Raw genomic sequence first — 21,644 nt, forward strand, 5'->3', positions numbered from 1 at the left:
AATCAGCCAGCAAAACCAAACAAATTGGCGTATTTGTGTACAAAACTTACTGGAAGTCCTCATTCCCCTGTAGCACTTTTAATTGGCAGTTTTTGTGGCATTCAAAGAACTTAGGGGTCAAAAAGACATTACTGGGTATCAAAGACATCTCTTCTATGGTTTTCGTCAAGGCAAAAAAATACTATATATACACTTTCCAACAGGAGTACTGAAGACAGAACTCAAACTGGCCACATACTTGGAGATGTACAACACAGAAAAACAAAGGGAGTGTCTGATCGGGCCATGTCCCCAGTTGTCTTTGTTCTGATACGCTTGCTCACGCATTTGACAATGTTGCTGGGAGCCGCAAAAGATCCTCAGGTATCTTCCAGTAATAGTTCCAAGTGACCACATGAAATGTGGCGAAACCTTTGTACGATGCTGGTCCTTTTCATCATATTGCCAAGTAACTAGGGCTGTCTTTCAAGATGCAAGACCCAAAATCACTTCCCTCCTTGCCCAGGAGTGATTTTGGTTCCTTCATGTGCTTGCGTGCATGCATATACATGCATACCTGCCTTCATTTGTTCAAGCGGTCGGAATCCTATAGGACAGAACTGACTTTCTGATAAGACTGTAGTTCTGTATGCCTTGTGCTTGAACTGGATGTTATTGGCTATGCTCATTCTTGCCTTTTGTTGCTCTTTAGTCATTGCAAAAGATTATCAAGCCACCGGTGCACAACTCAGTGAATTTCCTGCAGCAGCATATTCAGGAGGACTTGGCACAGCTGACAAAAATTTTGGGGAAGAGTGTGGATGAGACTATCAACATCCTTCATCTTGTCCTCGGCAGCCTTCTCAAGGACCCCCATCAGCACCCAGGCCAGTGTAAGGAAAACTACCTGCCATATCACATCTGCAAGCTCTATCAGCATTTTAAGGGCAGCAGTTATTTAGCTTCTTTGCTAATAGACCATTTCCAACAGGCAGTAGCTAAGCTGATGAGGAAGATCCAGAAATTCGAGGCTTTTTTCTTGCTGTAGGGAGTGAAGAATTTTTGGCTGTTCACTTCTCTTCCAGTCAAGCACATGGAGTTTGCAAGGTTTGGTGCATAATTCTGAAAAGGAATTATTGAATAAATAACCTCGTGACGCATTGACAGAGCTTTCAGCTCACAAGCAGAGGTACTACTCAAAAGCACAGTAGCTCATGCTGTGTATAATCTATGCTGCCCCCTAAATGACTACCAAGAAGCTATTTGGGAGAGGAGGGATGGCAGAGTGTGGTTCACAGCAGAATCTGGAGTTCAAGTTGACATGAGTCATTGCGTCATAGAGGGATTTATATGTAATAGCTATATTTTTAGTGTGACAGCACAAATCCGTATTGTGTATTTTTAGTGTGACAGCACAAATCAGACCTTGGACGACTTGTTTAACCTTTCTGGGATTATGAATGACTTGTATAAATGTCCACAACATTCAAATGAACGACTGGACTGAAGCGTCTGAAAACCTGCAGTCACTGTGTGCTGTTTGGGATGACACTCTCCAGCTAGACTACGATACTCGTTTAGCTTATAGGACCTCTGTAATAGCCCTTGGCTCATCATGCTAACTTGCAAGGATGTCACGTCTGGAAGCCTAGGGAATCTGTGCTTTCTTTTAACTGAAACATTGCAAATGTAAGAGATGAAATATTCCTGTTGCAGGGCCAGTTCAGTTTGATGATGTGCTTTCCACCAAAGTGAAGAGGAATGAATGGGAAAAAATTGTTGCAAGCACAATTATTGCTCCTGAATTGGAGGTGAGAAATTTGCTGTATAAAATTTCGGTAGCTGGGCAGTTTCAAATCCACTTATTTGGAAATCTGACCTGCTGTAATATCTGTGCTACACTTTTCACCTAGCTATTCCTAAAGCCAAGCCATCTGTGACACAACTGCAGGTTAGCTTTCATTCGTAAGGGTCAGCCAACTTTATTCTACCTATGGAAACGAGTATCTGAGACTAGAGTTGTGCTATGATGATTTTGTATAGCTGGAAAAGCAGAAATATCTAAGCTCAGTTGAAAGCATTTGTCCAAGTGAGTATGTGGTTGCCCCAAATGAATCCTGTCTGCCTTTTTTTTTTTCTCACCATATACATCATTTCAAGAATGGAAGCCTGCAAGCTGGATGAGAACAAAGAATAACTTTATGGTATAAACAGCTGTCTTGCAGTGTGTGTTTTACATGCCTTCCCTAGGAGTTCAGCTTCTGCTTTGATATATTTCTTTGTCAATTAGTCATCAAGCTATTAGGGAAATAGACTCTAGTGGAGGTATAACATGGCAGGATACTGCCAATTCTGATAAAATCTCTTTTTTTTTTTTTTTTTTAATGCAGGATTTGGATAAAAACCTTCTGAAGTTAAATAGACAAATACAAGAGGATGAGAGAATTTCTTCCAATCCAATAGTGAAAATAGTGTATGGTGACCCGGTCACTTTCCTGTCCCAGCTGCCAAAGGACAGTCACATACATCATTCCAAGATGTGGAGCTGCCGAAAGAGGATTTCAGTGGAGAACCTGGGCCATGTAGTCCAGCAAAAAAATGCCAAGGACACTGTCCCTCTCCTTTGGAAGTTTCTGCAGAAGGTGGGTGTGACACGAGGGTGAGAGACTGCAATGTTCAGAGATCAGTTCACAGAATCACAGACTGGTTGAGGTTGGAAGGGACCTCTGGAGGTCATCTGGTCCAGCCCCCTGCCCAGGCAGGGTCGCCTAGAGCCAGTTGCCAGGACCAAACCACTGTTTGATTATACAGCGTCTTTATTCTCATAACTTTTTGTATAATCTTAAGAACTGCACGTGTAAAATATTTTTTCTTTTAAATATTTAAAAAGTAATTCCATAAAAGTATTCAAAACTGGTTTGTCCAAGGACAACCTTACTCATAGGCCCCCTTTCCTCCTCCAGGAAACAGAACTGAGGCTGGTTAAATTCTTACCAGAGATTCTGGCTCTGCAGAGAGACTTGGTGAGGCGATTTCAGAACACTGCTGATGTCAAGCACTGCTCGATCAGAGACTTCCTCAACGAACCCCTCACTGGTGAGAAGACTGTGCCAAAACTGTAATCAGTGAAACAAAAAGCGCTGGATAGTCCAGTTGAAAGTGGAAGCGAAAACTTCTCTTGAGCTTACAATCTTAAGCCCTCATATTTTCCTTTTAACTCCCATCCAAATGAATTGGAGACCTTAACCCTGGAGTTATGCTTGGAAAAGTCATCAGATGGCTTTAAAGAGAATTAAGCACAGGAAGATAGTTCACAAGGGGTGGGGACTCTGCTCAGAGATAGGCAAGACAAATCCCTGAATGCAGCAGTGGGTATGTTGAATTTTTAAGCTCTGCCTTGGAGTAGGGCCTGCCTAATAGGTGGAATAAATGTCCTTCCCTTCCATTCATGAGCAGCATACAGACACTTTCTGACAACTCCTTCAATTGTACTTAAGTACAACTACTTATGTTTTTAAGTACTTACGGAAAAGTACTTAAAGGTTGTGCAGAATCAGACCAAGGATCCATCCAGCCTTGTAGCCTGTGCCAATAGCAGACAGTAATGGCAGAATATAAACAAACAGAGCAAATGACTCCATTTGATACCATTAGAAAACTGCTTAATGTCTATTTAGTCTCTCTTGATCTGTTTGAGCAGTTGCCTAGAGCTCAGTGCTGTGCTCTGAAAATTCTTGTATTACGGAGTTACACAGTGTTGCCAGTAAAAGGCGTTTCAAGGATTTGTCTTTCTGTTATTCCTCAGATGTGATGAGGGACCTGTTACAGAGGAGAGTGAAAGTGTTTCTGTCTGTTTGGAACAAGCTAAGAAGCTCGCTGGACACCCATGGTGAGTATCTTTCTGTCCCAGCACTGTTTTGAGAGTGAGGGAAACCAGAGCTTGCCAGCTGTCAGGCAATGCTCCTCTACTACTACCCTTCGAGAGTTCAGGTTCCTCCCATCAGTGATGCTGAGACATATCCTCAAAACTGACCTCGGCCATTGTCCTGGTTTCGGCTGGCTTAGAGTTAATTTTCTTCCTAGTAGCTGCTATAGTGCTGTGTTTTGGATTTAGGATGAGAATAATGTTGATGACACACTGATGCTTTAGTTGGTGCTGAGCAGGGCTTGCACAGAGCCGAGGCCTTTTCCTGCTTCTCACCCCACCCCACCAGCGAGGGGGCTGGGGGTGCACAAGAAGCTGGGAGGGGGCACGGCCGGGACAGCTGACCCCAACTGGCCAAAGGGCTATCCCACACCGTATGGCGTCATGCTCAGTATATAAACTGGGGGAAAGCTGGCCGAGGGTCTGCTGCTCAGGAACCAGCAGGGCATCGGTCAGTGGGTGGTGAGCAATTGCATTGTGCATGACTGGTTTTGTATATTTTTTTATCATTATTATTTTCTCTTCCTTTTCTGTCCTATTAAATTGCCTTTATCTCAACCCATAAGTTTTACCTTTTTTTCCTGTTTTTTCCCCATCCCACTGTGGGGGGAGTGAGCAAACGGCTGTGTGGTGTTTAGCCGCCTGCCAGGTTAAACCACAAAAACCATTAAAGGTTTAAGAATGGTGCAAATGGAAGAATTTGTTTCCCTCTCGTAGTATTCTCACCTGAACTTGCTCCCTTTAGCGCTTATAAGTAATGGAAAGAGCACTGCTTTTTTCAGGTTCTATACTTTCTCCTGACCTGGGTCAGCTCAGGAGTGGCTTGCTCATCGTGGGCTGGCTCTGGACCACCTCAAGCAGTCTTCGCTGCTTTTTCTTTCAGGGGAAATTAAGCTTCCTAAAGGCTACTGTGATGCTGACCTGACCCTGGACAGCAAACTTGAGGTCCTTCTGCCACGTCGACAGGGGCTGGGCCTCTGCTCCACAGCCTTAGCCAGTTATCTCATTAGTCTGCACAACGACTTTATCCACTCAGTGAACAAACACATCAAGGAAGATGATAGGTACGTTGCTATTCCAGCTAGGCATTTTCTGGGGCTCTCTTGTATTACCTGCTATCACACAATCAGCTTTCCCTGCTTCATAAAGGCTTCTTCCTTTAAATGGAGACTGCTTTCTCCTCTGCAGGTACCTGATTAGTCCATCAGAAGTGGCTGACCTGCACTTGATCAGTTATGAGGTTGAGAGAGACCTGATTCCTCTGATCTTGTCCAACTGCCAGTACAGCATGGAGAAAGGAGGGGAGACGTTGCAGGACTTTGATCTGGAGAGGATCCAGCAGCAAGTCATCAGCAAGTTCCTGCAGGGGAAACCACTCATCACCCTAACGGTAGGAGAAGGCAGCTAGCTACGTTTTCTGCAGACGGCTTCTTGGCTGATGGTGGAGCCCTGCAGTGTTTGCTGCAGTCAGGCATGCACTGTAGCAGGGTGAGCAATGTTAGCAAAGCTTTACAACCATGGGTTTCTCTCCTGACAGGGAATACCTACCCTCGTGTACAGACATGATCGGAATTACGAGCAGCTGTTTAATGATGTCAGGAATAAGCTGGATCAGGTGGGTTTCTGCACTGGAGGAAACAAGGCAAGCATGGGACCCCTGACATCCCAAGAAATGCCAGGCTTGTCTTCTGTCACTTGCCTTGTTCATCTGCTCTGAAGGCTTCTCCGCTAATCTCTCGGCATGCCTTGAATATGTGCAAACTGGCCGCCTTTTGTCAGTCAGGATTTACAAAGGAAAGGGATGTAGCTAAGCATTTTCAGTTTCCTAAATCTGGGGCTCTGCTGTTTTCCATGACTTTAGCAGCTTGAGCAGCAATAAGGAATGGCTCTAAACTAATATTAGCAACTGCTTTGACTTCATGGTTTTCAGAGTGCTCTCCCCAGTTCTGTGATGAACATGATCAGTGGGGAACTACAGTCTTACAGTGATGTCTGTGATGCTCTGTCCATCACTGAAATTACCTTGGGATTCCTGGCCATGGCTGGAGAGAATGCCGAAATGCTTCTGACTGACTACATAGAAGAAGTTCTGCAGATGGCTGATCAGACAAACCCTCATGTACTGCAGGTGAGTCCTGAGGGTAAAGCTTTTATTCTTACAGGATAAAATCTGCACTGGTTTATACTAAATCCAGCCAGCCTGATCTCCAAGCCCAGCAAAAGTTCAGCTTGAAAAGGTATGTGATAGAATTCCCTCCCCACCATATTCAACAGCGGGGGGGAACGATTTTCACTTGCCCTGCAACCAGTGCTTGCAAGGTGGCAGCATCTGATAGCTTGTGATGCTCAGCAGGTTCTTGCAAAACCCTACAGAAAGGCGAGGTGCGGGCTATGCAGAAGGTTGAGCTCTTCTCTGCAGATCCAAGCTCTTCTGTCAGCACCAGGAAGGAGAATTCTCAGTTGAGTGTCAGCATAATTAGTTGCAATGCTAAAACTGAGAAAAGGGGGAACTTTCAATTATGAGTCAGCTTTCAGTGACACTGGCTTGCCTGGTGCTGAGCAGGATTGAAAATATCCCTTTACCTCTCAAAAGTGGTGATAGGGGAAGGTTTTCTCTCCTAAAGACGTGTGAAAAGAGGCCCTTTACTGACAGGGGGCAAAGGCACTATGTTATGACAAGTCCGTGTGACTTAGCCCTATCACTTTCTCACTCCCTTTCATGATACCAAAAAGATGGATTACTGGGAGCAAAATGGGGAAGAGGGAGAGAGCAGCCTATTGCAGATGGGCTTCTACACCAGGGTTAAAAGGGCTTGATGAACTCCCTGCGGTTGTGCTCCTCTGCAGTTTTGACCTGCATGGGCAGGGCAGGGTGTGGACAGGTTCCTAAATACACCCCTCACATCCAGGTTCACTCCATCTATGTGTTTTTCTTTCAGGCCCTTAGACGATGCCACCTAAAGCACAACATAGCCCTATGGCAACTTCTCTCTACCCACAAATCTGAGCAGCTTCTGCGCCTCAAAAGGGTAAGGTACACTGATAATTTCAGCGTCCCATCAGCTGTTTCCTCTTCTCTAAATGAAGTTGCTCAAATGTGTATGGTTGGTTGTTTATTTTTTTCCCCTCACTGCATTTTTAGGATCCTTTTGTAGACATCAGTACAGTCTACAAAGATGAGCTCACTCCAGAGATTGCCAAGCTCCTCAACACCTTCCTTGTCCACTCAAGGCTGGAAACCTTTCTGCAGGAGCTCCATGAAATGATCGTCCTGAAGCTGAGACGTGTCCAAGCTGTGGATGAATTCAGACCCACATGGAGGTAACAGATTTATGCGGCCCAAACCAACCCACTGTTGCTGCTGTTACCAACTTAAGCTTCTCTGCCTCTGATAACGCACGCGATGGGAACGGTTCCCTTGGCAAATGACTGCCCTGCTAGACACAAAGCACAACCATCAACATGGAGAACATGCAGCTAGTTCTAAGACACACTGCCTGATTCTGGCATGTGTGACTCCTCTTCATCTTACACGAGCTATTTTGGGAACACTGCTGGAGTATACCAGGAGCTGCTGCTCGTGAGCACTAAAGCTAAACACAAGCACTTCTGCAGTCACTCAGCTGAGCACACTCAGCTTGGCCCTTGACAGCTTGGTTCTGACCTGCAGCCTCCCATTTCTGGGTTCTTTAGCCTCTCTCTAAATCCAACTGGCTGTTTAATCCTTCTCATTACAAAATACACGTGTTACAACTCTGTATACTTAATGTTGGCGCATTCCTACCGCACAAAATACTATGTGGCATTTGTAGTTTGCCATACACCATCTATTAATACTACTTTTGCTCTTTTTTTTTTTTTTTCCCAGCCTGAAGGAATCGCTCATTCCTTTTCTTGATGCAAAAGACTCCGAGTTAGCTACAGAGCTGCAAGAGCTGTTCCCAGATGAGATTCTTCTCTCGCATGCCACTGCTACGTGGAAAGCAGCCGCTCTCTTCAAAAGAGAGCACAGGGAAAGCTAGGACCGCTAGCAGCACGCGGCCCCTCTGGCCTTCCTCATGCACAGGGCATTTTAGTGCCACAAACACAGGGTGTTGGCGAGCTTCTGGAAGCTTAGGGCATTGGGGTTTGGGTTTGAGGGTGGTTTTTTTTTTTTTTTTTTATTAACTTTAACCAAAAGTGTGATGCAAAGATTAGGTGCTTTCATGCATCAGAAGGATGGTGGAGAAACAGAAAGCTCCACGGATGAGCAGAGACTTTTGAAGGCATCATAAACCAAACACAACCCCAGAGCCACCTGAAAAAGATGAAGGATTTTTTTTTTTTTAAAAAGCAGCTGGGAACTTTTGCAATCTGCGTTTCTCTTGACTCCTTCTCCCGGCTGCCCCTTCCTTGCCGCTCCGGTACCGAAGCTGGGAGGCTGCCCTTGCAGCACCACCGAAGAACTGGAACCAAGCTGGAAAAAGCCGCTCCTTCCCTGCCTCCACTTCTCGCCGTGGGCTGCGGCAGGGCCGCCCCCACCCCGCCGTGCCCGGCGCTCGCTGCCGCGTTGTTCCCGGGCCGGGGTCCCCCCTCCCGGGCCGCCGCGGGGGCCTTTCCCAATAAAGCTCCTTCTCGCTGCCGCGGCTCCTCCTGTCCCTGTCGCCGCGGGGCACGGAACGGCCGCTCCGGCCGGCGTGCCCGGGGGGGGGGGGGGTGTGACAGGGCCTTCCGGCGCGGCGCCATGGCGGGGCGCGCAGCGGAGCCGCCGCCGGACGCCGCCAGGCTCCGCCGCTGGGAACGGTAACGGCGCGGGGGGGGGGGGGAGGCGATGGCCATGGCCATGGCAACCGTGTGCGGCTGCGGGTCCCGCCGGGCCCCGGGGTTCCCCGCCGCGGCCGCTGTGGGTTCCGGGCTGGGCCCGGCGGGGCGGGCCCGGCGGACCCCCCCCCCCCCCCCCCCTTCTCCCCCCCTCGCTACCGGGCCGGCCGCGGCGGGGTCCCGTTCCCTTCCCTCGGCTTCCCCGCGGCCCTCGTGAGGACCAGCCCAAAGCGAGGGGAGTCGGTTCCCCCTCTCGGAGAAAGCGTGAGGGGTTCCCGCCTCCCCAGGAGGTGTGAAGAGCCCCCGGTGCTCTGCCCCCGCCGCGCTGCGGTGCGGTTCGTGCTGAGCGGGACGGAGCGGGGCCGCGGGGCCTGGAGCCGAGGGGAAGGGGCTCCCCTGGGCTCCCTTTTCACTGCGGCTGCTTCGCTTTGGCTAGAGAGCAGGCCCGGTTAAAAGCCGGTGTGGTTGAGGAGGACACCGAGGAGTGGCAGAAAGATTCAAGTTTTGCAGGACTGGAGAGAGTGGGAGGTGTGGATTTATCGTATATCAAAGGAGACGACACCAGCGCCTGCGCTTCCCTGGTCGTTCTCAGCTTCCCGGCTCTCGAGGTAACGGCAAGCGAACAGCTTCGCTCCTTAGGGCTGTGTCCGGGTGTGCAACAACGTGAGGGTTTTTTTATAGAAAACTCACACAAAGGCCATTATTTACTGCTTCACAGGACATCAATAAGTTATTGCATATACGTTCAACAAAGCCTCCAACCGTACCTTCTGCAAGAAAGATAAACGGAGAAAAAAAACGCGTGTAAGGATTTACGCATAAGTTTAGGAAGATGCGATGCAAACTTCTCCTAATTGCGAGAGGTTTGTAGGATTACTGGGAACTTAAAAGGCGTCGAGGGATAGCTTCAGTATGTGCTCAAGTTAGCTGGTAAATCAAAAAATACCGTGATGAGATGTAGTCTATGGTCAGGCACAGAAGTCTGTAACTGGTTTAGGTGTATATTGAAATAATCACTCAGCCTCTACCCAGAAGGAGACAAAAGGACCGTTGTTATTCAGTGCCGATCAAGGGAGGAAATGAAAGCATTTGTAGCACTCAAACAGCAGATGTCTTGTTTGTGAGTTCTTGCTGGGAATCAACTAATAGTATGGGATGTAACGCAAAAGCCTTTTCAAAACTGCCATGAATTCCACATCCCACAGTCATTTAACTTGAATTAATAAAGATTTTTGTCTCTTTCCCAGCTTTCAAAATGATATAGAAATTACCTTTAACTATCAAACCTATAACAAGCAGAGAAATAAAGTTTGATACTGGCTGCTGGGATTTTTGTGAACTGAATTTCAAATCCTGCCTTGGTTCTTGACTTGCCCTGCACGAACATTTTTTTTGCCCTGTCTTACAGGGTTTCTTTTGGCCTATCCCTGCGTAGAGACAGACGCCCTTTGATAATGCTCTGACTGGGTGAACTTTGAGGTCCCCCGCTGTCTACTTGAATACCTGCCCTCATTTTGTTTCAAGGACTTCACTCCCAAGCAGGGTATGGCAGGTGACGTCCAGCCCTCTTCTGTCAGCAGACCATTATCCGCCCCCTTCTCGGAGTGACAGAATGACACAACCCAAGGGCCTTGGCTTTGTGGGAGAGATCCAGAAGCAGAGTATTTTAAGAAGATGAGATTAAGGGACATAAACCAGAGGAGATGCCTCTGAAACCATCAGGAACTAACCAGCAAAGTCATTGTCTCTGGAGGTCATTGTCTCTGCACTGTCCCGCTGCTCCCAGGTGCTGTACGAGGATTGCCGGATGGTGGCTGTGAGCACCCCGTACACGGCAGGATTCTTAGCCTTCCGAGAGGTCCCTTTCCTGGTAGAAGCTGTTCAGAGACTTCAGCAGGAGGAGCCCAGGCTCAAACCTCAGGTGTGGCATATTTCTTTGTCCCGAGTTGAGAAGTCATGAGGGTGCAGAGTACTGCCGAAAGGTGTTCTTCCGTCTCCTGAGACCACGCTGTCTGGCTGTTTCCCGATGGCAGGGCAGAAAGAGCAGCGTCAAGAGTTGTATTGAAGCATTTATTGCCCTTTCCTTAGGGACCAGGGATGCTAAGTCAAGAACAGCCAGGCCTCCCTTGGCAATGGGAGTCCCATTCTCTGCGCAGCACCAGTGAAGAGTGTTGCCAGCCACTAAGAGCTCATGCTGCTGATCATCTAGAGTCAGGTGTAGACAGCACTGCAGGAAGACCCTTATAGAGACAAGTAAAAGAACTGAGAGAGTCTTTTTCCTTCCTCACAGGGCCAGTGTCATTGCTTATTGGAGTGGCTCTTAGTGCACAGGAAATAACATTTCTTTTTTGGCTTTTTCAGGTACTTCTTGTAGATGGGAATGGCCTGCTCCATCACAGAGGTAGGACTTTATTGGAGAGCCCTGTTCTCCAGGGTCCCCGTGCTGCTGTTTGAGATTCCTGTTCTCTGGTGTCCTGCAGTTACAGTGACTCGTTGTTGGCAGGATTTGGTGTGGCCTGTCACCTCGGAGTCCTGACGGATCTACCATGCATTGGAGTGGCCAAGAACCTCCTGCAGGTGGATGGCTTGGTCAGGGATGAGCTGCACAAAGAGCAGGTTAGGCCAGGCTGGGAATTTATTTCCACTCTTTAATATCCCAAGAGAACTGGGACAGCCGCATACAAGTGCTTTCTAACCAACTGACCTTGTGTATGTTTATCCCTAGATTCGTTCCCTGCAAAAGGAAGGAGATACGTTCCCACTGACAGGCACTTCGGGGAGAGTCCTGGGCATGGTAAGCTGCGGGGAGCTTCCTATTCATTTGGCCGTCAAGTCTTCCAGCTTTGTGTAACTGGAAGCACTGGAGGATGTTCTCTATAGTGGGACTGCCTCCATGATACTAGTTCAGGGAGACACGGTGTCAACAGGTGACAAGTAACACTGCGTTCCCCTTCCTGTGAGCTCAAACATTTGTAGAAAGAGTTGACAGTTCAGGTGTTGGATATATTCACGTCCATGGCTATGGCATCTGAGGTCCTATGCTCCAGCACCCCATTCATGAACCACAGTCATGGAGAGGTGCCAATTCTGTAGCAGCTTACCAGGATGAAATATGGATTACCAGGATGAAATATCTGACTCAGAAGAGCACTGCACAGGAAACGGGCAGATGTAAGAAACTTCCTGTGTCTGGTGTTATTTCAACATAGTCTGCATTAGCAAGTCTCACTGCTTCCCAGAGTGTGTGAGGCATTTGGGGAAGGGCCACAGGGGTCCAAAAGGGCAAACAGTCCCTTTGAGGAGATACTGAGAAGTAGAGGATCAAGAAGGCTGAGAGTTACCAAATGCAGAGCCACAATCCCACCTTCTGAAGGCAACTGGCTAGCTTATAATTCATCTGCCACTCTGTTAAAATAGCCTCTTGAGTATTTGGTCTTTCTTGTTTCTGAATGCACAGGTCCTGCGTAGCTACAACAACAGCTCTAAGCCACTTTATATCTCTGTGGGTCACAGGGTGTGCCTGGAAACAGCCGTGCGTCTAGTCAAGTCCTGCTGCAGGTACCGGATCCCGGAGCCCATCCGTCAGGTACAAAAGCAGGGGAGCTAAGGAAGGGGACGGCAGGCCTGGAGTAGGGAAGCAGGCAAGCAGGCAGTGGAGGGGGCTGTGGATGCCAAGCCTATGGCGACGTTTCAGACCTCAGTTTGCCACCCGTCTGCAACGGGCAGTTCTGCAGCTGGCACCCTTCATGCTGGCCTGTTCTTCCCCAGCCTGTTGTGGTGTTGTTTACGTGGTAGTTAACTGATCCTTCCTTCTTCCTTGCTTGTTCTTCTGACGCAGTGCCTGGAAGCACACACGGCCCTTACTGCAGACCCAGCCTGACTGATTTCTTGGTTCCTCTCTGCAGGCATCTTCTGTGATGTTGATGTTAATACACAGGAGCTGGAAATGCAGTTTTCCTGGGCACTTTGAGCCTAGCACAGACCGCAGTGCTGCTCCTCTGGGCTTTTCCCTGCTACTGCACTCCGCAAGGAGCTGCAGGCTCTGGGGCGGCAGCCAGCCAGTAGGTGACAGCACTGGATCACCATCAGTGAGCCGCAGCTGCCACCAAGGCAGCTTCAGACTAATTAAATCGCAGCAGGGCTTGAGGAAAGGGTCTGGAGAAGTGTAAAGCCTCTGGGACTTCTAGCCTGACAAGTGCTTCCCTTCTCTCAGGGTCACCCTGCTGTTAGTGGCTCAGGCAGGCCAGACCCAGCGACTGCCCGGGGAGCGGGGCCCGTTCAGATGGCCGCGTTTGTAACGTTGCCCTGGAACACGCCGTTCGCATTGCTGCACCGCCGTGCTTGTCAGGTGTCTGGCCACCTTTGCTCTGCAGCTCCTCAGAGCAGCACTAAGGTGATCCTGCTGAGGGCTGTTACGCAGTCTCTGCACACAGGAGCTTCTCATTGGTACTGCAGTGTTTTCTGAAAACAGAGTCTTGAGTCTATAGTTATAAACCAGACAAAAATCTAACACCTTAGAGCAAAACAAACCTTGAAGTGTCCATACCAGAACTGGAGTTTCTGGTCTCATAAACCACTACCTGCCAGACGGGAGTAGGCTGATAGATCTTCTTATGTAATCTCTTCCAGCAAGGGCCAGATGCCTCCGCAGAGCTCTGAGCTAGCTCTGCAGTTCGGCGTGTTCAGAGGAAAGGGGAAAAGCATTCCCTTTGGAAACAAAAAGGTGTCTTGGAGCTTTCCATCACCCTCATTTCATTTCCAGCTATCTCCAGTATTTATCTATGTTCTGAGACTCTTCCTGTTCTCTAACTGCGACCTTTATGTAAAGCGATGGAACGAATTGTTGTCACTTTTCTTACAGAGAGATTAAAAATCCAAAAGGGAGTGTGTTTGCTGTAGAGATAGAGGGATGGCAGGAGATAAGGACACTTAAACCTTTCCATGGGACTTCTCCCTGTCACAGTTCCTCTGTATGGTAACTGCCACAGGTCTTGACACAGGGCAGTGCTGGAAGCCTCAGCTCGTGAGCACCTAAAGCTGGAGTTAGGAAGTAGAAGGCTGCGGGCAGGCCTGCGGTGGATGACTGATTTGGCCTTTTTGCTATGATACCTCCCCAGTACAAGCTTGCAGACCTGATGGGTGATGTGCTTACGGCTTTCCCAGTGTTGTGAAAGACTTCTGGATCATTAGCTCTTAGTTTGTACGTTCTGGTAGCCCTAGAAGTATAACACCCTAAAGAGAGCTCAGCTGCCCGTACCTTCTTGAGGCTGTGTTAATGGTCTGTGTGAAGGCAGTACTATGCCGCAGCATGTGTAGTGCTGTGCAGTCGTTGTGGGAACTTAAACCGTCTGCTTTCCTAGAGGTATGGCTGGCCGGTCTGTATCGGGTGTGCTGTGCTTCTTGGGCATGCAACAGTAGGCAGTGAGCAGAAACGGTTTGATTTGCATTCAGCCCACAACGTAGTCGTGCTGCCAAAGGAACTGTGGCTGTGATGCAGGTGAGAAAAGCGATCTTTCAGAGAAAGCAGAGGGAAGTTCATGATCACCTACAATCAGTATTTACATCCCACTTAGTCCTTATTCCACGTGTAAACGCAAGGCTGATCTGGGGGAATTTTGCTTGCATGGAGGCAATCTCTCTGCCCAGCCAGCTTGTGAGATTTTGAGGCTCTTCTGCAGAGATTTGGTCATTTGGAGCTACCCAGATGGGGATTGAGGTAGGCAGGAGCTGTCATCCCAGAAAAATAAGCAAAGCATTCAGACTGAGCAGCACTGGAACAATACCAAGCCCTCCTGAGAGCAACTGCCCTTCCCTGCTTCTGGCAGAGGTCAGAACCCCTCTCCCGTGTTTGCCCCTGCTCCAAGCCTGCTCAGACCCAGGATCCCCATGCACAGCGGAGAAACATCTCTGGCTGACAGGGATTGCACTGGGACTGATTCTACCGCTCTCGCTGTTTCAGGTTCCTGGTTGGCTGCACACCAGCCTCCAGCTCACTTGATGATCCCGTTAGCTCCAGCTGGCACCTTGCCCAGGTGGTTCCTGCTGGCTCGGGATGCGGCTGATGGGACAGCCTGATGTTGCTCCAGCCCACCGAGAAGGACAGAAGTAGGCCTGCCCAGGGCTGTGAATTTCTGAGGTCGCTTCATGTGAAATATTAAACGCTTGCCCTTAGGAGAACTGAGAAATAAGCCATCATCCCTCTCCTCTGTGTGAATAGCTCCTGCTGCCTAGCAGGGAAATCAGTAGCTGATATCCTGAAACTCTAACTCCCTTCAGATGTAGCCCCCACTGCAAGCTTGCTGTGTACACAGGGATCACCACTGCCCCTCATAAAATAGGGAAAGCAACAACTCCAGACCCTAATGCCAGCACTAGTCCCCTCTGAAAATAGAAACAATCTGTAAGGATTATTACAGGACAGTTATCCATCTTATTGATTAGCCTCTTGGTTAATACGCTGGGTTAAGCTGTCTCTCCGCACTGCGTTAGGAGTGAGGACTGGCCAGTAACTTGCCACCTAATCGAGCATTAGCTTATGTTACCAGCAGAATGGGGTTGGGGTTTTTCTTCCCTAGAAATATAGTTTGTAGATCTGACTCTTGCTACCTTGGTCTCCCAGTAGGGACTCTATTGAACAACCTCCTTCCCTTGTTATAAAATACATCACGTAATCTCTTATCCTGAAGAGTGATCAAAGTTATTTGTCAGTTCAGTTATGAAACTGTCCAATTATAGAGAGAAGGGAAAAAAATCTCCCAAACAAACCACCCCTTATGTAACTATTTTTCATTCTCGAGCTTGCAGAATTGTTAAGCAGTTGTGGAGCTGTGTTTCCAGCAGGCAGCAGGCAGAGCCTCCACCCGAGAGGTCTGACTGGGAGTGCCAGGGATGGAGGGGTGGTGGGGAGCTGCTTGAGGTACGGGAGAAGTAGAACAGCGGTGAGAGTAGCAAATGCTTCAAGGACAGCCACTGGGGATGCGTTAACCCACTTTATTAGCATGATCATCATATGCTGTGAAGCTTTTCCAGCTGGGAAGGTCACATACTGCTTTTTAAGTGGAGAGAGACACTCTGCCTTTGAGGTGGGGCACAGCAGCTGTTCCAAAATGTCATGGCGAAGCGGTGTTTTTGAGAAAGGAAGTTTTGAAAAAAGAGAAAAACTTTGAGGGAATGTAAAAATCAACTGCCAGTTCTCAAAGTTGTCCAGAACCCAGGGTCCGTGTGCTTGTGATAGCATCTAAGAGTCTTCTGCATGGGAAAGCCAAACAATAACACTTCTGGAGAGCAAGAACATCCAGTAAATGTCCAGCAACACTTTCTGTAGCTCTTGGGATTTCCATTGGTGTTCTCCTTGTCCCGCTCTGACCACATGCTGTCCTGCATTGCTGATAAAACACAACAACGTAGTTTTCCTGGTGAGCTCAGGAGCGCTCATGTCACAGGAGAGCATATCAGAAGGGGAGGGGAGGAACTGGACACTTGCATGAGGATGCGTTTGATGAGGTTTGGTAATGGCTCCAAGCTCAATTTCAAACAAGGAGGGCAGTAAACCATAAATTTGGTAGAGTCTCAACATTACTCCTTTGGTACTGGAAAGCAGAGCCCGGAGCATGGATACGACCTGGCATGTAAACTGCTCCTGTTGTCTTCCTTGGCAGCTTTGCCTTTGGACTCATGAGGTAGGACAGTGTGAAAGGTGTGTCAGTCACTTGCCTTGCCACTGCTGCCAAGAAGCGATAGAGCCAAGGATGTGCTTGTGTCTTGTCTCTGTTTGCTTTTAGTGGATGTTTTTACCTGCTATAGCTGCATAATTACCATCGCACAGCCAGCGCATCAGGCACATAGGCAGGATGAGCCAAGCTCTTGCCTAGGGAGAAGGATATGCAGCAGACGAGTGGTGCACTTCTCCATCTGTCGCTGCATCATACAACTGCTGGAACAGAGGAAGGAAGGGGATGGGTACAAGAATGGGCAATGCCAACTTCTCTCTTTTCATCCCATGTCCTGTTGAGAACTCGCCTGCTGGATTGCCATATTCCCAAACTCTTCACAGCCCCCTCCATAGCCTCGTTCCCCTTCTCAGTTTACAGTTTCCTGTGGAGGGCAGAGTCCCATTTCTCAGCTGATGAGTGACCAGAAAAGCTAATCCTTTGGGAACATGACAGTGTCACAGCTATAAAGACCATGGACTATCTTGGAGTGCTGTGAGCCCGGAGAGTGCAGCCTGCACCTGCTGGCAGTGCCAGTGGGAGTCCCGGTTAGCATAGTCCTGGGACACAGCTGCTGTTTCAATGAGTGCACAGCAAAGGTTACCGCAGCAGAGTCCATGGGGCATTCTGGTGCTCTGGGAAAAGTCAATAAAATGCTCCAGTAGTTCCCCGCCCTTTGAGAAGGGATCTACAATCCACTGCCTCACGCTAAATTGCCTTGCAATGCTGCAGAGATCTGCCTTCACATCCATATGGTTTTGGCACGCCCAACAACTTTCTGGGGGCCAGGGGACACACTGCTTCTGTGTATCAGCGTAGGCTGAAGGATTTTAATAGCTTTGAGCAAAAGGGATGAAGAAGATCCCAAGAAATAGAAAGGTGGGCAGAGTCCTGGGCTGAAGGGGAGTCATTTGTTTTGGGCATCTTTACCTGCGAGCATTTTGCTGCGGAGACCTGCATGTGGTCACAGCATGTGATCCCTTTACAGAGTGAGGGTGGTGGGGCAGCTTCTGTTGGTTCAGTGGGAGAGCTGGTTTACTTTTGGAGTATCTCCTCTTGAGGGAAGGAAGGCTTGCCCTACCCTCAATTTTCTAACAAGTCTATTCCATCTCATCAGACAGGGATGAGCTATTGCTGGGGAAGGCCTGTGAAGGAGCTTAGCTGCTTGTTACGTTTTCCTGCATTGCATTTCGAGGTGCCCACATGTGGAAGAAGTCACTTGGCTTGGTTGAAAGGATGAAAGCACTAGATCACTCTCAGACTCCCAGGCTCTGCTGCCAGGGTTATGAGAGGGGAATTGCAGTTCTGGTGTAGAGATAGGGCAAAATGGAAAAGCAGCCCATCACCTCGGCAACTCTCCCTTTGCCAGTGAACACCTCTTCTTACTAAGCCTCTGGAAATCCTTGCTGGCCTGTCACATCCCTGGACGATGAGGAGTAGCCATTCAGTGTAGGTGTAAGGTGAGGGATCCCAGCTGGGTCAGTACTTGCTGCGAGAAGGCTCGCTGCACTGCAGCGTGTGCTGGAAGCCTGTGCTAGTTCATCCTCTGGGTCTCATAGGGACCCTTGGTGAAGGCTGATCGCATTCAGCTGCAGCCAGGATTTGCTGAGGAAGCCTGGTCTGGGTCCTGCGTTGGCTGTTCATCCTGCCGTGCTTGGGGTAGGTCAGGGCTGAGCAGACCTTAGGCACCGGCTGTCAGGAACTGTCTGTGCCCAGTTTCTCACCTCCTTACTCCTATGAGAAAGGGCAGACAGCAAGGGGTCAGCAAATGTCATTTCTGCTTCTGAAATGGACTGTGTTCCACTAAGGCTGTTCGATCCAGGACCCTCTGTTTCTTTTAAGTCGTCATTCTCCCAAACAGCTTGCAGTGAGGCACAGAAACCAAACAAGGAGAGAAACATGCAGATTCCTCTTTGCAACACAGTCGTACAAGAGCTATTTATGATGTACTGACATCAGGGTGTGCAGGGCCATACTGGGATAACAAAGGGAGGCACCAAGCAGGCTGATCAATCCATTTTCACTCATTTTCCTCCTTAATTCCAGGCTGATATTAGATCGAGGGAGTATATTCGGAAGCAGCTGTGTTCACCACTGGAGGTCATATCTTCTGGGCCAAAGAGGTAGGTGTGTGGGCAGCCCAAGCAGCTGCCTCTTCAAAGGGGATCTGCTCATGTAATGATCTTCAGTAATGGCATTAAAGGGACAAACGGGGTAACAAAGTGAGCTCAAGTGACATCAGGACATATGCTGCCTCCATAAAGGGTGATTTCTGGCGATTGTAGCCATGCTACTTCACACGTTTCTTCCGCAGAGCGCTGTGTCCTAGCCTGGGGAAGGTCGTTGGGGATTTGGTCTGTTTCCGGCGCCTGCGATAAGCAAAGTGCTAACGCCTACAGGTGTGACACGAGGGTGAACAGAAATACCCTGCAGGGAGCCAGTTTCTGCCTCCAGAAAGCAAAGGGAGGGTCAGAGTCCCCCACTCTTACATAATGGAGGCCAGCGGCTGCTCTGTTAAATGGTGTAAATCCAGAGCAGGTCCACTGATGCGTAGGAGTTCCTTGTGTTGCAGCTACGCTGCCTCTTCAGCATAGTTCACGAGGGTGTTGTTGGGTTCCCTCAAACCCACACCAGTACCAGGCTGGACGGACAGCGGGTAGCCCTGCCTGAAGAGCTGCTTGGGGACCAGTGAAGTGTGCCAGGACGCCCAGCCCACTCTGCTCTGAGGGTCCTGATGGACCAGAAAGAGTGAAGGTTGCCAGCGGCACTAGTGAGGATTACTTAGCTGACTGAGGCAGCTCTTATGGATTCCTTTGGACGCCTGGCTGGTGCAACTCATCATGCTCTGCTCAGCTCCTCTATTCTGTAGTCATGCAGCCAGAAGTAAAAGAAGGAGCTTTCTCTGCTCTTGTAGTGGCAGTTGCACAGCGTGGCCAGGCCGTGGGGTAGCCCTGTGCAGTGCCAGGCTGGGTGTCCCCTGTTTGTGCTGGAGCTTCATCTCTAACCCCTCTAACGCCTTCCTGCCGTGGCAGATGCTGAAGCTCACACAAAGGCTAGGTAGTTTGGAGGTCTGTGCAACAGAAGAACCAAAGTCATTCCATTTATGACCATATATCTCAAAACCTGTGTATCTGAGCCCCTTACTCACCAAGTGACATAGTTATTTGGTCTTCTTGGCTTCTACTTTTTTTTAAGTCTGTGACCCTTCCTTGTTTTTGTTCCTAGCAGAAAAAAGGAGGCTGAACTGGATGATTAATCTGATGCCAGAAGAAACTGCAGGGCTCCTCTTCACTGGATCCTCTCCTCCACCAAGACCGGGGTTCTGTCGAGTGCAGCAGCCGAGTGCCACCCCAGGGGAGAGCAGCGCAAGGCCGTGTCAGTCGGGACAACGCCAGCCACTGCGCGTGGTCCTGGCGGGCAGGCAGACCAGCTTCTGTTCAAGGATAATGTTTAGGGCTTATTTCTCAGGGTTGATTTTTAAGCATTGTAAAAATATTTGTGTAAGCAAAGATACACTTGTAAGTTTGCTACAACTTACTTGAGTACTTGGGCAGTTGCAGGAGGTGGTTTACAAAGAGCTGCTGAGGCACTTGGTTATAAACAAACTCCAGAGCTGGCCTTTGGCTCCCCCCACACCTCTGTGGCACAGAGACTTCCCTTCCTGTCGTTTTTGGAACAGCTTCCACTCAGTCCCTGCAGCCTGTACTCTCACATTCCCTTTGCACATCTCCGGGGAACAGAAGCCCAGTACGCAGCTCCGGCTGGTCCTGACAGACGGGCAGAGGACGCTGTGTTTCAGGTGGGCGTGTGACTCACGAGGGAGGGGACGGAGCCAACAGTCTGCTGCGGATTTTGGAAGAGGCTCGGAGGTCTGAGCTCCAGTACCTGAGAAGCTTTCTGTCTCTCTGGTGTCAGGGGCTTCTGCGTGCCTGCGGCCTCGGTGCCATGCAGCCGTGACCAGACCTCGGTGGCTGTGTGCGGGTCATTGTCCGTGGTGGGCACGCCGTGCTCTACTGCTGCTGGTCTTGGCGGGAACTTGCTCTGCATTGCTGCTGAAGCATGGTTCGGATGGAAGGGCATTATGGTACCCAGAGTTGCTTGGTGTTCCTGTGACCCTCTCCGCAGTGACTGAGGCAGGGGGCTCACGGTGCCGACCAGCTCTTCCTGAAGGAAAGATCGTCTCGGGGGGGGAAAGGGGAATGGGGAGGGAGGTCCTTCCTAATACACAAATCGGTCAGGGTGGCCAGATCCCAGGCTCGAGTTTTTGCAGTCTGAGTGGACTGGGAGCACTCGGGTCAGGTCAGGAGGAAGCTCTCTGTGCCCAGGCGCTTGGACCAACGCCCAGCAGTTCAGCCATTTGTGAAGCTTTGCTTTAACAGCAGAGCACAGAAAAAACAGTTTCTATCCCTGAATCAATACAATTTGGAGGGCTAAAGCTTTTCCTCCAAAGGTGTGGCTTCCTGGTTGTATTCGGCAGGTTATTCCTGACCATTTGCAAAGAAAATGGGAGCAGATATATGAATTCTTGAACACAGCCAAAACTCTCGCATGTTGATTTAAAAGAAACATGGCTGTGTCAGATTCCAGCCTGAAGAGGAAAAAGGATGTTTTCCTGGGGCTGGAGAGGGGCGCTCGGGGTCAGGACTCCTGTGGTCTGTTTTAAATGCTGCCAAGCACTTCGCTTTTGCATAAATTTATCTTACAGCTTTTGTTGCTCTTTTCTCCCCGCCGCCTCAGTGTCGGTGCTGCTTTGGGAATGGAGGACATTCAGCCCCTTTCGTGTCTGCGCAGCATCTGCTAGATCGGAGTCGGGGCTGGTTCCTCCTTCACGGCTACGCCCTGAAACCCGGGTGGGGAAAAGGGGGGAGGCAATGAGCTTGGGGCCCCTTTGGGGAGCTCTGTTGGGCCGGTCCTCGGGAGTGTTGAAGAGGGGGACAGGTGCTGACAGGGTGCTTCCCAAAAAAACCCTTGCTGATTGATCTGTTTTAAGACAAAGCCATAAGCTGCTGCAGTTTTCAAGCCCTGAGAAGGAGCATGCCATCTCCTGGGACGCCTCAAAGCCGTTTTCACACGAGAGTTCGTTACGTGGGTGGACAGAGACCAGCAAGGAAAAAACGTCGCAGTGAAAGCGTGCTCCTTTGATCCCGATGATGTATGTGGGATCAGAGGGGCTGCCTGGCAGGCCCAGGTAAGGGGAAGCGTTTGGGTTTGCGTCTGACGCTGGCTTTGGC

General features: G+C 49.4%; 2 protein-coding genes across 11 annotated transcripts in view; both read left to right on the forward strand.

The window, feature by feature from the left end:
* The window catches only part of RNF213 (ring finger protein 213), a 55,741-nt gene extending 47,216 nt beyond the window's left edge, over positions 1 to 8,525 (forward strand). For 5 of the 8 annotated variants that reach the window (XM_087750428.1, XM_087750427.1, XM_087750425.1 and 2 more), the window contains 13 exons: positions 204 to 363; positions 692 to 872; positions 1,696 to 1,790; positions 2,370 to 2,621; positions 2,943 to 3,075; positions 3,785 to 3,868; positions 4,788 to 4,968; positions 5,093 to 5,294; positions 5,442 to 5,519; positions 5,835 to 6,032; positions 6,844 to 6,933; positions 7,047 to 7,225; positions 7,773 to 8,525. In XM_087750428.1, the coding sequence (XP_087606554.1) occupies positions 204 to 363; positions 692 to 872; positions 1,696 to 1,790; positions 2,370 to 2,621; positions 2,943 to 3,075; positions 3,785 to 3,868; positions 4,788 to 4,968; positions 5,093 to 5,294; positions 5,442 to 5,519; positions 5,835 to 6,032; positions 6,844 to 6,933; positions 7,047 to 7,225; positions 7,773 to 7,926 (1,987 nt within the window). In that variant the 3' untranslated portion in view covers positions 7,927 to 8,525. Of the gene's footprint in view, positions 1 to 203; positions 364 to 691; positions 873 to 1,695; positions 1,791 to 2,369; positions 2,622 to 2,942; positions 3,076 to 3,784; positions 3,869 to 4,787; positions 4,969 to 5,092; positions 5,295 to 5,441; positions 5,520 to 5,834; positions 6,033 to 6,843; positions 6,934 to 7,046; positions 7,226 to 7,772 lie in introns of those variants that run through there. The other 3 variants (XR_015703125.1, XR_015703124.1, XM_087750430.1) reach the window with 3 other exon arrangements.
* ENDOV (endonuclease V) lies at positions 8,211 to 19,807 on the forward strand. Of its 3 annotated transcripts, none has more exons than XM_087750436.1 (9): positions 8,584 to 8,686; positions 9,141 to 9,312; positions 10,491 to 10,625; positions 11,066 to 11,105; positions 11,208 to 11,320; positions 11,430 to 11,498; positions 12,162 to 12,290; positions 18,460 to 18,536; positions 19,642 to 19,807. In XM_087750436.1, exons 1-9 carry the CDS (start codon positions 8,628 to 8,630, stop codon positions 19,667 to 19,669), a joined length of 822 nt encoding a protein of 273 aa, XP_087606562.1. In that variant the 5' UTR covers positions 8,584 to 8,627; the 3' UTR covers positions 19,670 to 19,807. The 3 variants fall into 3 exon arrangements, with proteins under 3 accessions (XP_087606563.1, XP_087606562.1, XP_087606561.1); XM_087750435.1 differs by having other exon boundaries at positions 8,585 to 8,686; positions 19,639 to 19,807; XM_087750437.1 differs by lacking the exon at positions 19,642 to 19,807 and having other exon boundaries at positions 8,211 to 8,686; positions 12,218 to 12,290.
* Positions 19,808 to 21,644: the final 1,837 nt, after the last annotated feature.

This window comes from Nipponia nippon, unplaced genomic scaffold, assembly GCF_047370975.1.
Source record: "Nipponia nippon isolate SJK-2023a ecotype South Korea unplaced genomic scaffold, ASM4737097v1 scaffold_14, whole genome shotgun sequence".
NCBI lineage: Eukaryota > Metazoa > Chordata > Aves > Pelecaniformes > Threskiornithidae > Nipponia > Nipponia nippon.

What these genes read in the sequence shown, in the direction of transcription:
- ENDOV (XM_087750437.1), top strand. Translation starts at nt 8,211, where the DNA reads ATGAAGGATTTTTTTTTTTTTAAAAAGCAGCTGGGAACTTTTGCAATC. An exon ending in TGGCCTGCTCCATCACAGAG is followed by an intron (nt 11,106 to 11,207) that starts GTAGGACTTTAT and finishes CGTTGTTGGCAG; the next exon opens with GATTTGGTGTGGCCTGTCAC. An exon ending in CGGGGAGAGTCCTGGGCATG is followed by an intron (nt 11,499 to 12,217) that starts GTAAGCTGCGGG and finishes TGTGGGTCACAG; the next exon opens with GGTGTGCCTGGAAACAGCCG.